Consider the following 15,080-nt stretch of genomic DNA (forward strand, 5'->3'; position numbering starts at 1 on the left):
TGGGATAAAAAACAACAAACGCCTAAAAAAGAAAGGGGAGAATCTCCGCGTATGAAGACCCTACAGAATAGGTATAATCTCAGAAATCGAGATAATATCAAAATGCCTGATATCAATATACTGATACACGCCAATCTCGTTCCTTTCAGGACTCATCGAAAAAGAGAAATGTAAGAGGTGGGCAATCAGAGCGAAGAACAGAGTACGTGAAACTGAGACAGGAATCACAACCCTCTTCAGAGATTTCTGTTAAAAAGGAAGAGAAACCTGTCCAACAAAAACAACAATTTAAAAAGAAAAAGGTGGCAGCAGTCTCAGTTCGACATGCCACACAGGAAGACGGTCCTCTTGAAGAACAAGAACTGGGCTCTAGCATTGCTAGACAGCGCGGCAGAGGTCACAATAGTTTGCTGGAATCTTCTGGAGCATCTGGAGGGTAAAGCAACTGATGACTTCATACAAGTAGAAACAGCGGACATGCATGTCTCCGAGCCTGATAGGGTGTACAAAGTAACACTGCAATTAGAAGGAGACATTGAACGCACAATACAGGCAATCTTTTGGGATCGCATAGTCAAAGTGTATGACATCTTGTTGGCCGAACAAGACTGGCCGTCTGACTTTGTCTGTACCTGCCTATATGGAGAAGATGTAATTAAACCTTCTTTCTTGCCCCTTGTTCCAGAGGAACTCGCTGAATCCTATTGTATTGAAAGGGCTCTAGCACAGGCACCCGCGTTATGCAGAAATCACGTAGGGTGGGATAGGGACTCCCCCTACCATGTCATCCCCATTAAAAGTGAATCTCAGCCACAACCGCAGTATCCCATAAAACAAGAAGCAAGGGCATTGGTGAGAGAAATACTAATGCAATTAGAGTACCAGGGTGTGATTGAACCCTGTGTCTTGCCGATGAATAACCCTTTGTTTCCTGTAGCTAAACCAGACCATTCATACAGAATAGTCTTAGAATACAGACATTTAAACAGTCATACACGCACATATGCTAAAGAAAATTCACATAGCACTGCACTAACAACTTTAGACATTTCAAATGTGTTCTTCTGCCAGAATATAGCACCTGAAAGTAGGGACTTAACAAGCTTTAGCGCACTAGGCTCTCAGGAAAAATTCTGTTGTTTGCCTTAGGGGTATAAGAACAGCCCAGGACTGTTTGCGGCTCGAGTGACTGCCATTTTACACAAGATTGACTCTGAAGCATTGTCATATGTAGATGATATATATCTCACAAATGATGAGTCACTACAACATTTAAGACGGGTAGCCCGCATTGTTGTAGGGTTTGCCGAACTTGGCTACAAATTTAACTTTAAAAAAACTAAAATTGCCTTCCTCAGCGTCCTGTTCCTGGGATATTAGCTGTCGAGTGAAGGGAAGAGCCTAACACCACAATTTGTAGAAATATTTGCACAATTACAACCACCGAATACGATTAAAAAACTCCAATCGTTGTTAGATTTCCTAAATTTTGGCAGAACCTACATTCCCGATTATGCTACGCGCATAAAACCTTTATATGACTTAATACGTCCCAATTTTTCAAGTAAATTCTGGACAGTTGAACATACACGCACTCTTCGAGAGTTGCAAACAGACATGCTAGCAGCAAAACACTTACACACAAGGGACAACAAAACACATTTGGTCATCAGGGTAATAGCTGGGGCCATCGGTTTCACCTATGTGACATTTAATGAAGGTGAGACAGTCCCAATTGCATACAAATCACATTTGTATTCAGCAGCTGAACAACGATTTGCTCCCACAGAAAAAATACTCACTGCTGTGCAGATGGCTGTCATTAAAGAAAGACCTCTTGCCCAAGGAAAATGCATTATTGTTGTTTCCCCGATTCCAGCCCTAGAGGCTGTTACAAAAGCCAGTGTCCCAAACCAAAAAGCACTTAATCCACGATGGATACAATAGGCTACGTCTTTAACAGCCATTGATGTAGACTACATTTTTGACCCCAAGTTACAAACTCAGGAATTTCTACAATATGAAGTAGAATATCCAGTTCCAGCAAATAAATTGCCCATCGATCAATATCATAGAGTCATGTACACTGATGGCTCTGCACAACCGGCGATTGGAACTAAGCATCAATATTCTGCTTACGCAGTTGTAAGTGGCTATATGTCCCCTATACACCTTTACACAGACCTTAGGGGATTGTACAGCACAATTGGCTGAGCTAAAAGCTCTGCTGATGGCACTAGAACATACGGATCCGGCACAGCCTGCGCTGATTGTTTGTGATTCATATTACTGTGTCCAGTCCTTTAATGAATATTTGCATTATTGGTGCCAGAATGGGTGCAGAGATTCCAAAGGCAACACCATAAAACACAGACTTCTGTGGGGGAAGGTAGCAGATCTGAAAGAGACGCTGCCGAAAGTCCATGTTGTGCATAGACTTGGACACCAGCGCGTTGGAATACACGTAATACTTTGGCTGATGAAGCCGCAAAGTCAGCAGTGGCAGTAGCCACTGTAGCTGCAGTGACTCGTTCGAGTTCCAAACCAGACACAGACACTTTGGCTGCCATAAAAGCTACGGTTGATGGTACGCCCCATCCTAAAGGATTCCCTAACAAATATCAATACTATATGGGAAGTATGCTGAACGTTGAAGTTAAAATTCCAGGCGTAGGCGTATGTGACATCCCCAACAAAGATAGAAGACCACAATTGATCAAAGCAGCACATGAGGGGATGGCATCTGCACATGCTGGTGTGGCGGCTACAATTTCATTCTTACAGGCCCGTTATTGGTGGCCCGGTCTCTACAAAGAGACTAAGCAGAATGTCCTTTGTTGTGACATCTGTCAACAAATTAAAGTTTCTACAGCTAAGCGCCCGCTGCAGACACCCCTCTTGATTTCAAACAAACAATTACAGTGTGTGTACTTGGACCACTGCGGTCCACTAACACCGGATAGTGCATACAAATACATATTAGTCGCTGTTGATTCATGCTCCAGATTTGTATGGGTGTAGCCACAACGCTCGACTGACGCTCGCACTGTTATTAAAGATTTGCGAGTCTTTATTGGTGCATATGCTTTTGCGGCTTTCCATTCGGACCAGGGCCCTGCTTTCGCCTCAAGGACATTCAGGGACACCATGGTTTTGTTGGGGGTCCAACTGTAGTACTCATCTCCATTTCATCCTGAGGGAAATTGTGTAGTGGATCGATTAAACCGTGATTTAAAGCAATCCCTAACAGCCAGAGTCTTAGGTACGGGTTGTAGTTGGCTTACCCACCTGTACGGAGTTCAGAGAGCACTAAATAACCTGCATAGAAGGTCCCTGGGGGGGTCGTACTTCATATGAGTGCCTGATCGGAACTCAAATGTTTGTTCCGGATCTTGATGGTCCTGTCGTGTAGGCAACAGAAACACCTTTTGACATGTGTCACTGTTTTACAGGAATTACAACAGTTCCATGAAGATAATTCTTCGAAAAGTGCTGCCTCCACAGGAATTAAGGATGTGCCTCTAACATCTACCAGCTGGATTCCCAGAGTTGGGGATCTTGTACGTGAAAAGGTTGCTGTGAAAAAGGAATATGGCCCTTCTTATCAAGCACCAGTCCCTGTACTGGGGATACACAGTACCAGAACTGTTATTCTACCAGAGTTGCCAGCTGCCAAAAAAAATTGTTTTATTTCAATTGACATTGTCAAATTACACCATGTGACCGATCCTGCACAGCCGACCAAGAGGAATATCCAGTAGTTTCCGAATCCCTCTCACTACTGGAGAAGAAGTTCCGCTACAAGTTGTTTATACCAACACTGATACCTCTCCAAGCTTGGGGAGGGTGGATGATGATCTTGCATTAGTTCCACTAACAAAAAAACAATTTAGAAACATTTGATCAAGTAAACACGACTACAAACCAGACGGATAGTGCTGTCTACAGTGTGCCACCACAGGAAACACCAACTCCACCACTGACATCGGCTACGCCATTTGCACAACCTGCCTCTGGTTATTTTGCCGACTTCAACGACGATTTATCAGACTCATTCGCCTCTTCGACAGCTGACCTGTCAGGTGCACGTAAGCTAATACATTGGCTTAAAGAAACATACTTCATTTTTCCATGGAACTATGTATGGCTTCTTTGACTGTTTTAGCATTTCTACTTTGGATTGGTTTCGTTATAACATTTTTCCTGTTAATACATGGTCATTTTCTTCCCGAAAGATAGGCGGTCGAACAGGTGGAGGAGGTGTGGAAACCACATTTTTCATCACATAAGGTCCAAAGAAACTTGTCTTTTGTGAACATTTCCGCAGTGCCAATTCCTGATGGGATTGTTTGGGACAAAGTAATGTTCGATATATAGGGTCCCACGGAAATTATTCAAATACCGTATGTGTTAAAATTATCAATGAATGATATAGTTATACCAGGAATTGTATCTGATTATTGGGATGTGAAAACAGTTGATTCTATGATGACAGAATTACAATATTATACTGTCTTTAAAAACGAAGATGTTTACCAATTCAAAGAAAATTATGGTGATATGTTTTGCTAAAATTATTATGGACACCACTTCATACATAGAGCGAGTATTCCCAAAACAATATTTAATTACATGCAAGGGGAACAGTGTCCAACTCCACCGCAAGGGAGTTATAAAACTTATACTGAAAAGTTTGCGTATTTTTCTGGGCATCATCAAAGAATGCTGAGTCATATTATTTTAAAGTAACTCCTACTAAGGATATGCATATGTTATTGACCAACACGAAATTTATATATTCGGAATCCTTTGTTTCCCGGTTATCAATAGAAGGTTATGAATATTGGTCCAAATCTATTGATTTGAAAAGTGTTTGGGGAACGAAAAATTGGCAGATCAGGGAAAGGAAACATTGATTAGAGCATGTCTCATCCTTGTTCAAATGATCTTTGTGAATGAAACAGTCCAACAAACAAGTTGTTTAGGCTTAGCAACAATTAGAGACTTAAACATGCCCAGTGTACCTGCCCCTGCAAAATTTGACAACTGGCAAAAGTATACAAATGCAACAAAAGATGAGCTCAATGAGTGGGTCCAGAATGGTACGTTTAATGCTTCACTGACACGTCTAGGCGGGTGGTTATTGTGGCTCATAGATACCAACGGGTGTCATCAATGTTTTATTAACTCCACGGGGGGTTTTAGGACGAGTAGGCCAGACCCTTGCTATATATCACCAGAACATGCAGATATAGTTACAACATATAGTGTGGGAACATTGTGCCAACAATGGTTAAAATTATCCTCACTAGAAGCGGTTAAAGCACACCTCAGTCTCCTGTCTAACGCCACTGACTTACAAGATTTCTTCTCAGGCCACAGGATACCACGTAGGAAGCGTTTCTTATATGCAGTATACAATGAAATATGGAAGCTATCCTAACATGATGCTGCAGCACGGTTATGCAAATAGATCAGGAAAATTTGGAAAAGGCATTAGCTGTTGTAGATAATGGGATAAATATCTTGTTTGACCGGATATACACAATAAACAACATTGTATCTTCTGCTATAGACATTATACAATCTGATATGTCTTCTTTATACCATGGGCAGAGTCAGACCAGGTCCATTATGCAGTTGGGTTGGACAATTCAAACATTGAAAGCGGGTCGTGTTCCGAGGCAGCACATCAGTGCCAGGGAAATATTTTTTTCCTTTAATTTAACGCGGCAACAACAACTAGTGGCTAAGAAAGAAGCAACTTATGTCATGCTTAACATCGAAAAAATAGAAAGATTGCCTTTCACCCTGGCCGAGATACCTTTGGCAGAGTGGTTAATATACGGGGTTATTAATCTGCCTATTTCAACACAACAATTCAACTCTTGTTTGAAACACATTCCAGAGGGCAGATATGAAAAGTTGGGAGATAGTTACATCCATGAGGTGTGGGAGCTTCCCTTCTCGTACAAATGCTTCAATGGGATGAAGGAGGTCTTTCTTAGCGGTAGCGAATGCAAGACTTCAGTCAGCCATTCGATGATTTGTGAAAAGCTGTCCTTGCATGGGGCGTGTAACGCCTCGGTTTCAAACTTGGCTTGTTATCTGAAGGGAGTTCCAGCCCCCTTGATTAGACTCACCTTCCAGGTGCTTTCAAACGGCAGCTACGTCCTTCTCAATAGTGAAGACTGTTGTGGCATGCGGGCCGGAATAGTTTACGTTGTTTCGGTTTCTAAGGTCATTACATGCTGCAGTAACGTGCTGTTTCCCCCTACTAAATTAAAGGAGGTAGCTGATATCTGGCCTCACATTGCTACTTCAAAGGTGAATTTTGATAAGTTGAGTAGACTCAAGGCTTTATTGTTTCAAAAGCATGTGGCCCTTACATCTGCACACGAGACCTACGCACTTCAAGTGGCAAGGTCGTCAGCAGAAATACAGTCCCTGTTAAATACAAACTTTCTGAGACACTTTGGTGAACTCGTGGGACATATATTTAATGCGTCCAGCATGGCTGGATTAGCACATTTTTTTAAAGCTGTTGATTCTGGTTTTGTTTACACCTTCACCTCCATATTCGGTTTGATACCTTCAGCTATCCACTCAATTTTCGGTAGTATTTTGGGGGGATTTCCGATAACTTTGGCTTTATTAGCCGGCATCTTGCTGTTGCTGTTGTTTTTCCGCAATGGCTGTCCCGCCGCAACAAGGACAAATGAAGGCACTCCCATCAGCGCAGCTGTGTCGTGAACGTATGATGCAGCATTTTGGAGCAACACTCCTGGAACATTTGGGGTGTGACTGGTCTTTGACATTCAGACCAGTTTTGGATTGTGTGCAGCCCGTGTTTCGGTGCCTTTGGTGCTCTTTTGAACATGCACTGGAACTTTGTCTTTCACAGCAACGCCCCCCAGCAATTGATCCTGATCTGTTGATGTTCTCGTTGAGGGTTCATTACCAGACATGTGCACTGAGGTTGCGTTTGCTACGTGAAGCTGATTACAAGCTACCCTTCCTGGAGGAAGTTGCCCTCGACTCGTCAATGGCACTGCTCGGAATGCCGCCTTGGTTGATACTAGGGCTATGGAACACACCTGCTCCTTGGTCGTTTTTGGCGTGGATTTTCCGGTTTTGTCATCTGCCGAAGTGGAAGATCTCTTGCTTACCATGACTCAGTCTTGATTCGGTAGTACTCTAAATTAAAAATTTTCTTTGAATTTGGTTCTAAGCCGCATGCTCATTTGTTAAATTGTCAAGTATTATGCTTGTGTGTCCTCGTACCTTGTCAAAATTGAGTAGGGTTTTAAATATATTTTAGGTTGAGTAATTTTATTTTTGGCATGAACCACTTTATACCGATAGGGGGTGGGTGTTGTGTAGCCATTTTAAGTATAGCTCTATGCACGTTAGTTTAATACACTAGGCCGCCGTGCACCGTGACCTAGATATATTTTATTCAGCTTTGCATTGTCATTTTTACAATAACCAGTTTTATGGTCTTGTTTTAATTTCTTCTATCAAACTGTTTTGCTTACTTCAGCACTGTGCTCTCAAACAACGCATTCTTGATCACCCTGTGCTTCAGTCAAGGCTACAGACTGGTACATTGCCGGTAAACGTGGTAGAAGTTTAATCTCCAACGTTCGTAGAAAACACACATCCTTACGTAGGGACATTTTCTTAGAACATTTGCTGTGTTAATTATAAAAACACTTTCTAGTCCCATTACATGTCAAGAGGGAGATTCCAGCCAGGGAACCACAACTGTATGCTGAATGCTCCGTTGCAGATGCTGATGCAGATTACAGGCCTTTGCTCAGGTATGAGGGTTGATGTCCTCTCGGGGAACCTGAAAGGCAGGATTAGAGCTTAACATGGTGTGCTCGAAACATGATTTAGATAGGGAATAGTCCATCAATTCTAGTGGCACTATGATAGCATTATTCTTATGCTTCACTCTCATCGTCACCATTTTAATACTGTTGTGTTGTATAGTTCTGGTTATTGCAGCTCACGCTTTTTTATCCAAAATGCAGTTGTTTTATTAAATCAATCTTTAAAACTTATACTGCTTTCATTGTCATTTTTATATGAGACCGCACTGTGTATGAGAGAACCGGTTGTGACCTGAGTGACCACGACTTCCCTGAGAAGTACCAATATGTCATGCGCTCGGCTGCCCAATAGTCTCTACCTTTCGGAAGAGATAAGGCACTGCTAGTTAGCCGGAGCAAAGCCTGGATTTGGAGCGACAAGTGTCATCCACCGTGGGTCAGACTCAGTCTCCCACACTGTGGACGATCTTGCTGCTCAAAATCCAGTAGTCTCATTAGAATAATGAGAGCCTACGCGACAAAAGGTCAGTCAGTCAGAAGCATTACACCCCAGATCCTGATGAAAGGTCAGTCAGTCCAAAGCATTATACCCCAGCTCCTGATGAAAGGTCAGTCAGTCAGAAGCATTACACCTTATCCCTCAATGAAAGGTCAGTCCTAAACATTACACCCGAGCTCCTGATGAAAGGTCAGTCAGTCAGAAGCATTACACCTTATCCCTCAATGAAAGGTCAGTCAGTCAGAAGCATTACACCCCAGCTCCTGAAGAAAGGTCAGTAAGTCAGAAGCATTACACCTCATCCCTCTATGAAAGGTCAGTCAGTCAGAAGCATTACACCACATCCCTCAATGAAAGGTCAGTCAGTCAGAAGCATTACACCCCAGCTCCTGATGAAAGGTCAGTGAGTCAGAAGCATTACACCCCAGCTCCTGATGAAAGGTCAGTCAGAAGCATTACACCCCAGCTCCTGATGAAAGGTCAGTCAGTCAGAAGCATTACACCTCATCCCTCAATGAAAGGTCAGTCAGTCAGAAGCATTACACCCCAGCTCCTGATGAAAGGTCAGTCAGTCAGAAGCATTACACCCCAGCTTCTGATGAAAGGTCAGTCAGTCAGAAGCATTACACCCCAGCTCCTGATGAAAGGTCAGTCAGTCAGAAGCATTACACCTCATCCCCCGATGCAAAGTCAGTCAGTCAGAAGCATTACACCCCAGCTTGTGATGAAAGGTCAGTCAGTCCGAAGCATTAAACCTTATCCCCCGATGCAAGCTCAGTCAGTCAGAAGCATTACACCTCATCCCCCGATGAAAGGACAGTCAGTCAGAAGCATTACATCCGAGCTCCCGATGAAAGGCCAGTCAGTGAGAAGCATTACATCCGAGCTCCCGATGAAAGGCCAGTCAGACAGAAGTACTCCCTGTAGGTCACCCCCAGTGGCCGCTTCGTCAGACAGAAGCAAAGCAGCGCTACGCCTCAGGATGCTGAGACATGAGACATGAGCTGGATGGAGCTGCCTCAGAAACGAAAGGAGCTGTTGACAGGTTCCTCACCTGCTGGATCCTGGATCACAGACTGAGGGCCCTTGTGCTCTTCGTCAGACCGCCAGCTCCTGGTGAAGTCTTGGCAGCTAGCACCGGGTGGATTGTGGGGTCCGCCACAGAATACTGGAGCTTCCTCGGGCTCCAACTTCACTTTCACAGCTGAGATTTGTCCTTCACTTGACACCATGATCCCTTTAGGTCTGAAAGTGTCCACTCCTGAAAGAAAAGAAAGCCAAGTTTCACCTGCTTGACTTATAACAGACATTCATTTTAACTCAGAAAACCACAACTCCGCACTAGGACTTGAGCCGATAACTCATCGATGTACCTGTGCACGGTGAGCTTCGGGGCTGGAACCAGACTCAGCGTGTGACCCACAAGGGAACGTTTACTCACCTCTGTCTGTAGTTCTGCACCATAAAGGATATTCAGGATTCAGAGGCGTTAGGGTAGTCTGCCATCAGTAGTTGGGGCAGGAATACTTTTCTTTTTGTGAGACATGGTCTTTCACCATTGGCTGGCATCTTCACCCCTCCATGCATGGTATTCTTCTTGTAGGTGGCTCATTAGCTCATGGATTCCTTCCCCCTGTTCTACGGACACAGCAGATCTTGAGCTCGCAATTCTTCATTGCATGGCAGATGCTCTGTCGACTATGCACTTCTGCTCTTCTTTTGAGGTCCATTGCTGTTGGGCATTACCTCTTCCTGGAGGAGGCCACTACTGTTGACCCTGCCGCTGTGTTGCCCTTAATGTATAAGGGTTTCTCAGAGCAGTTCTTATACTGTTTCTCCACCCTTGGAGGTACATCTTTGCATGTTGGCTGTTCTCCCAACGCCTCCTTTCCTGATTCAGCATGCATGGCAGCATAGTGGGACTGTGTTATGTTGATATGTAAGTATAGAACTACTGTATTAGCGCGTGGTTTATGCGAGTTAGAACTATTGTATTAGCACGTGGTTGTTGCGTGTGGGGCATTCCGATTTGAAGGAGGTTGGAGATCGGAGTTGGAGAGATACACGCAGCAACTACGATAGTTTTGGCAAGCCTTTATTAATTTGTATCCTACAATAAAGCAAGATTTAAAAACACGAAGTCTCCGACGTTACAATATTGGCGACGAGCTACTACGAGGAACCTACGGAGGAAAAGGTGTGCGCGGTACCAGTAAGATCTTTTTCAACATGGGAATTTGAGCGCAAGATCTTACACTACGCTGGAATTTAAGCGCACCGCACCGGTAAGGCTTGCCGAGACGTGTACTTTATGTATGGACTATATTTTAAATTAATACAAGGAAAAAATATTGAAGAAGCGTTACCATTACGCAGAGCGACCTTCAAGCTGTGCTCTCCATTCCACACCTCGAGCGTCTGGATTCGCATGTAATAAGTGTTCGGGCGTATTCACGTCGATTAAAGGAATGAACCTTGGCAACACCTTGTTTATCCGGAAGAGTGTTTAAGCTGCAAAACTGAACTTTTTTTTTTCAGAAGCAGTGCAGAGGAAAGTGCGTGTCACCTGATATGGAGCAGAGGAACTAGGACAGTTATTCACCTACAATTTACAGATTATTGGTATACTGGTGTTTTACAGGTTTGGGAACTGAATGAAAAAAAAAATCATTATTTGTGACATTTTCATACGGTACTGCGTATTCGTCATTGAATAAATTCCTTTATACACAGTTTTTACATAATAATATTTTCAGATGACCACACAACAATTTTCCCTTCAACCCCCACAAGCATTTTGGCCAGCAGGAGCGAGTCCATGTATGAAATGGACAGAATGGAAATCGAACTTTCTAAATTTCTTGGAGACTATTGACAAGGAAGGAAAAATGAGTTCGGAGAGGAAGAAAAAGATTTTTCTACATTCTGTGGGACCTGAAGGACTAAAAGTATATGAATCTATGACAAAGATTAGTGGCAGTGGGGACACCAATGTATTTGAGAACGTGTTGAAGGAATTAGATAATTATTTCGCTCCTAAAGTGTGTATAGGCATTCTAAGATAGAAATTTTTTCTAAGGAAACAAGAGTGTGGTGAGACTGTGGATGAGTATTTAGCTGCGCTCAAAATATTGGCTAATGATTGTAAATGTAATCATTTGCAAAGTCAGTTAATTAGAGACCAAGTAGTAATGCTTATCCCGCAATTCAAGAAAGATTGTGGATAAATGGAGATGCTGAATTGGATGATATCTTAGCGATAGTTAGGAAAGCTGAATTGTCTAGTCGTAGTGCGAAAGCAGTTAAAACAGAGTATAACGATATTAAGGAAGATACAGTTAACAAAATAAAGTATAAAGGAACAGGCAGAACAAAGAATGAAAGTGAGAGGAACCAACAAGCATTTAAGTATAATGGTCAAAGGTGTTACCGTTGTGATAGCACTTCACATTTAGCTCCTCACAAATATTGTCCTGCGTTGAAGCAGAAGTGTGCAGCGTGTGGAGTTATAGGGCATTTTGCTTGGGTGTGTAAAAAGAAAAAGAGGAATAATAATGTGAAGTATGTGGATGGAGTAAGGGATAATTAAAGCGAGGATGAGAGTAAGGTCAATAGAATTAAGCAGGACAGCAAGAGTATAAGTAAAGATCAAATGTTTGTATTTAATGTTCAGGAAGAGTCTGTCGGTAACAAAAAGAAACCAGTATGTTTAATGTGCATAGGAGGGGTTGAGATTCAAGTTTATGTTGACTCAGGCTCTCCTTTTACTATCATTAATGAGGAAGTCTGGAAGTTGAAATTTGTGGGAAAACTAGGTAGTAATTTACAAAAACCAGATGTTAGCCCAGAAGGATTTTCTGGAGAGAAGATAGAGTTGTTGGGTTTCAGAGAACTTACATTTGTTTTTAAAAACAGAAAATTATATGTAGCAAAGAAGGGACCTTCAGTTTTAGGTTGGAAGGATCAGGGAGACTTGCATATAACCCTTGATCCGAATAGTCCTGAACCAGTTATGGTTGTGGACGAGGGAGAATGCATTGCAAATGAAATGTTTAAAAAAATTCCTAAAGTTTTTAGTGGTAACATTGGTGTTTTGGAAGGTTTTGAACACAGTATTGTTCTTAAAACTAATGCCAGTCCAAAGATACACAAAGTAAGGAACATTCCCATTCTAGTTAGGAGTGAAGTGGAGAGAGAATTAGATAAATTAGTGGAAGCTGATATCATCAAACCAATTAAGTCTTCCGAATGGATTTCTCCTGTCGTAGTAGCTAAACGCGCGAATGGAAAGATCTGTTTATGCATAGATGTGCGCCATCTGAATAAAAATATTGTAGTGGATACATTTCCTCTACCTAGAATTTCAGAGATGTTAACATTAATTAAGGGAGCGAAATGGTTTTCCACCATAGATTTATCTGCAGCATACCACCAGATCAAATTAAGTGAAGCAAGTAAGAAGTATACTGCGTTTATTACTCCAGTGGGATGTTTCCAATATAAAAGACTACCATTTGGTTTAGCTTCGGCAGCTGCCATCTTCCAGAGGTTAATGTATCAGTTATTTGGGAAACATTCTAATGTGAGATGTTTTCAAGACGATATTTTACTATTTGGCAAAGATAGAAGGAAACATGACACAGTTTTGAGGGAGGTTTTAAGTATTTTCGAAAAAAAAGGTTTGACTGTAGAACATTCGAAGTGTAAGTTCGGGGTACAATCTGTAACTTATCTTGGCCATGTGTTATGTGGGGATGGTGTAACCATGAAACCTAAGCTGGTGGACGCCATTCTGAATTCTCCACATCCTACGTGTAAAGAGGATATTAAGTCATTTTTAGGAATGGTTGAGTTCTATGCGAAATTTGTGAAGGGATTTTCTGGCATGGTGTACAACATCAGACAATTGCTGAAAAACCATGTCAAATTTGTTTGGTCATGTGAATGTGAAATGGAGTTAAATGATGTAAAAAAAAAAAGCAATGGCACAGACTCCTATTTTGAGTAGCTTTGATCCTGAATGTACAAATGTGGTAACTGTGGATGCCAGCAATAAAGGTTTAGGGGGTGTGTTGACACAAATTGATGCTTCAGGAAAGGAAGTTATAATTGCTTTTGCTTCTCATGCATTATCACTGAAGGAAGAAAATTTTCGGTAATAGAGAAGGAGACACTTGCATGTATTTGGGCACTGGCGCATTATAGACCTTTTGTGAGGGGTAAGGAATATATATTACGAACTGATCATAAACCGCTAGTGAAATTACTGACCACTGAAGGAATGTGTAAAGCATCAGCGAGGATTGCTAGAATGTCTATGCGTTTGCAAGATTTTATTTATGAAATCGAATATGTTCCTGGAAGAAGTAATGTGTTGGCAGATTACTTGTCCAGAATGCCTACTGAGATTTTAGAATGTGATGTTGGTGAAGGAGAGGAGTTACAAGTGGCATTAGTTCATGATGACAATGGCATAAGCATAAAGGAGGAGGTGTGGAAAGAAGAATATTCTAGGGATAAGGATTTACAATCATTGTCGGAGTGTGTGATGAAAGGTTGGCCTGACAAGTCCAAAATTTCCAAGGTGCTTAAACAGTTTTGGGAGGTGAGGTGTGAGCTTTCACTTGTTCAGGGAACTATTTTTAGAGGTGATAGAGCTATACCACCAAAAGTACTTAGGAATACAATTTTAAAGTTATGTCATGAAACTCACTGTGGTATAGTTAAAACTAAACAAAGGGTGAAGAGATGGTATTGGTGGCCTGGAATAGATGTTCAAGCTGAAAGGGTTGTAAGGGAATGTATTGTTTGTGCTAATTCAGATAAGACTTTGAATACTTTAAAACCGAATATGTGTGAACCTATTGTTCCGAGTAAGCCGTGGCATACTGTTGCTATTGACATCATGAGTCCCATTGGGAATCCTGGAAGGTATATTATTGCCATGATTGATATTTTTTCCAGGTGGCCGGTTGTGAAAATTGTGGACAAGGTGGACTCTTCGGAGGTTTTAACATTTATGGACAGTACTTTTGTGGAGGAAGGTTTACCTGTACAGCTTATTAGTGACAATGGAGTGCAATTTAAGTCTGCTTTGACGAAAAAGTATTTTGAAAGAATTAGGATTAGGCATAGAACTACATCCTTATACAATCCAAGTGGCAATGGAATGATCAAAAGATTTAATAGAGTTCTGAAGAATGCTATTCAGATTGCGTGTAGGAATGGGGACGATTGGTCGGTTCAAATTTATAAAACATTGTGGTCTTATAGAACTTGTTATCATGAGGCTCTGGGTTTATCTCCTTTTGAGTTAATGAGAGGCAGGGTACCAAGGACAAAATGCAACCCAGAGTGGTTGTTGGAGGTTTCTGAAAGTAAAGTGCCTTTTGGGAAAGTGAGAGATCAAATCATGAAGAAACATATGGTTTATAAACAGACTTTTGACAAGAGTAGAGGTTCAAAAAAAGATGTAGAAATTTGTTTAGGCAGCTGGGTCAAAGTGAAGAAACCATGGAGAGTAAGAAAGGGTGAGAGTCAATATTCAGAACCTATTTAAGTAAGCAAAGTTTTACGTAATGTGGTCCTTCTGAGTGATGGAAAGGTATGGAACCTTGAAAGAATAGCGGTGTTTAAAGGTCAGCCTACAAAAGGAGTAAATATAAGTGATTCTCTAGATGATATTGGAGTGGGGAAGAATAAATTGAATGACAATTTGGAAAAGGAGTTGTGTATGAGTGACA

General features: G+C 41.8%; 1 protein-coding gene across 1 annotated transcript in view; it reads right to left on the reverse strand.

Annotated features, from left to right (window-relative positions):
* LOC138249653 (zinc finger protein 850-like) overlaps positions 1-15,080 on the reverse strand; it is a 438,254-nt gene that overhangs the window by 119,801 nt on the left and 303,373 nt on the right. The window contains exon 5 of the mRNA XM_069203611.1: positions 9,392-9,598. Coding sequence (XP_069059712.1) covers positions 9,392-9,598 — 207 coding nt within the window. The remainder of the gene's footprint in view (positions 1-9,391; positions 9,599-15,080) is intronic.

This window comes from Pleurodeles waltl, chromosome 8 (genome assembly GCF_031143425.1).
Source record: "Pleurodeles waltl isolate 20211129_DDA chromosome 8, aPleWal1.hap1.20221129, whole genome shotgun sequence".
Classification (NCBI taxonomy): domain Eukaryota; kingdom Metazoa; phylum Chordata; class Amphibia; order Caudata; family Salamandridae; genus Pleurodeles; species Pleurodeles waltl.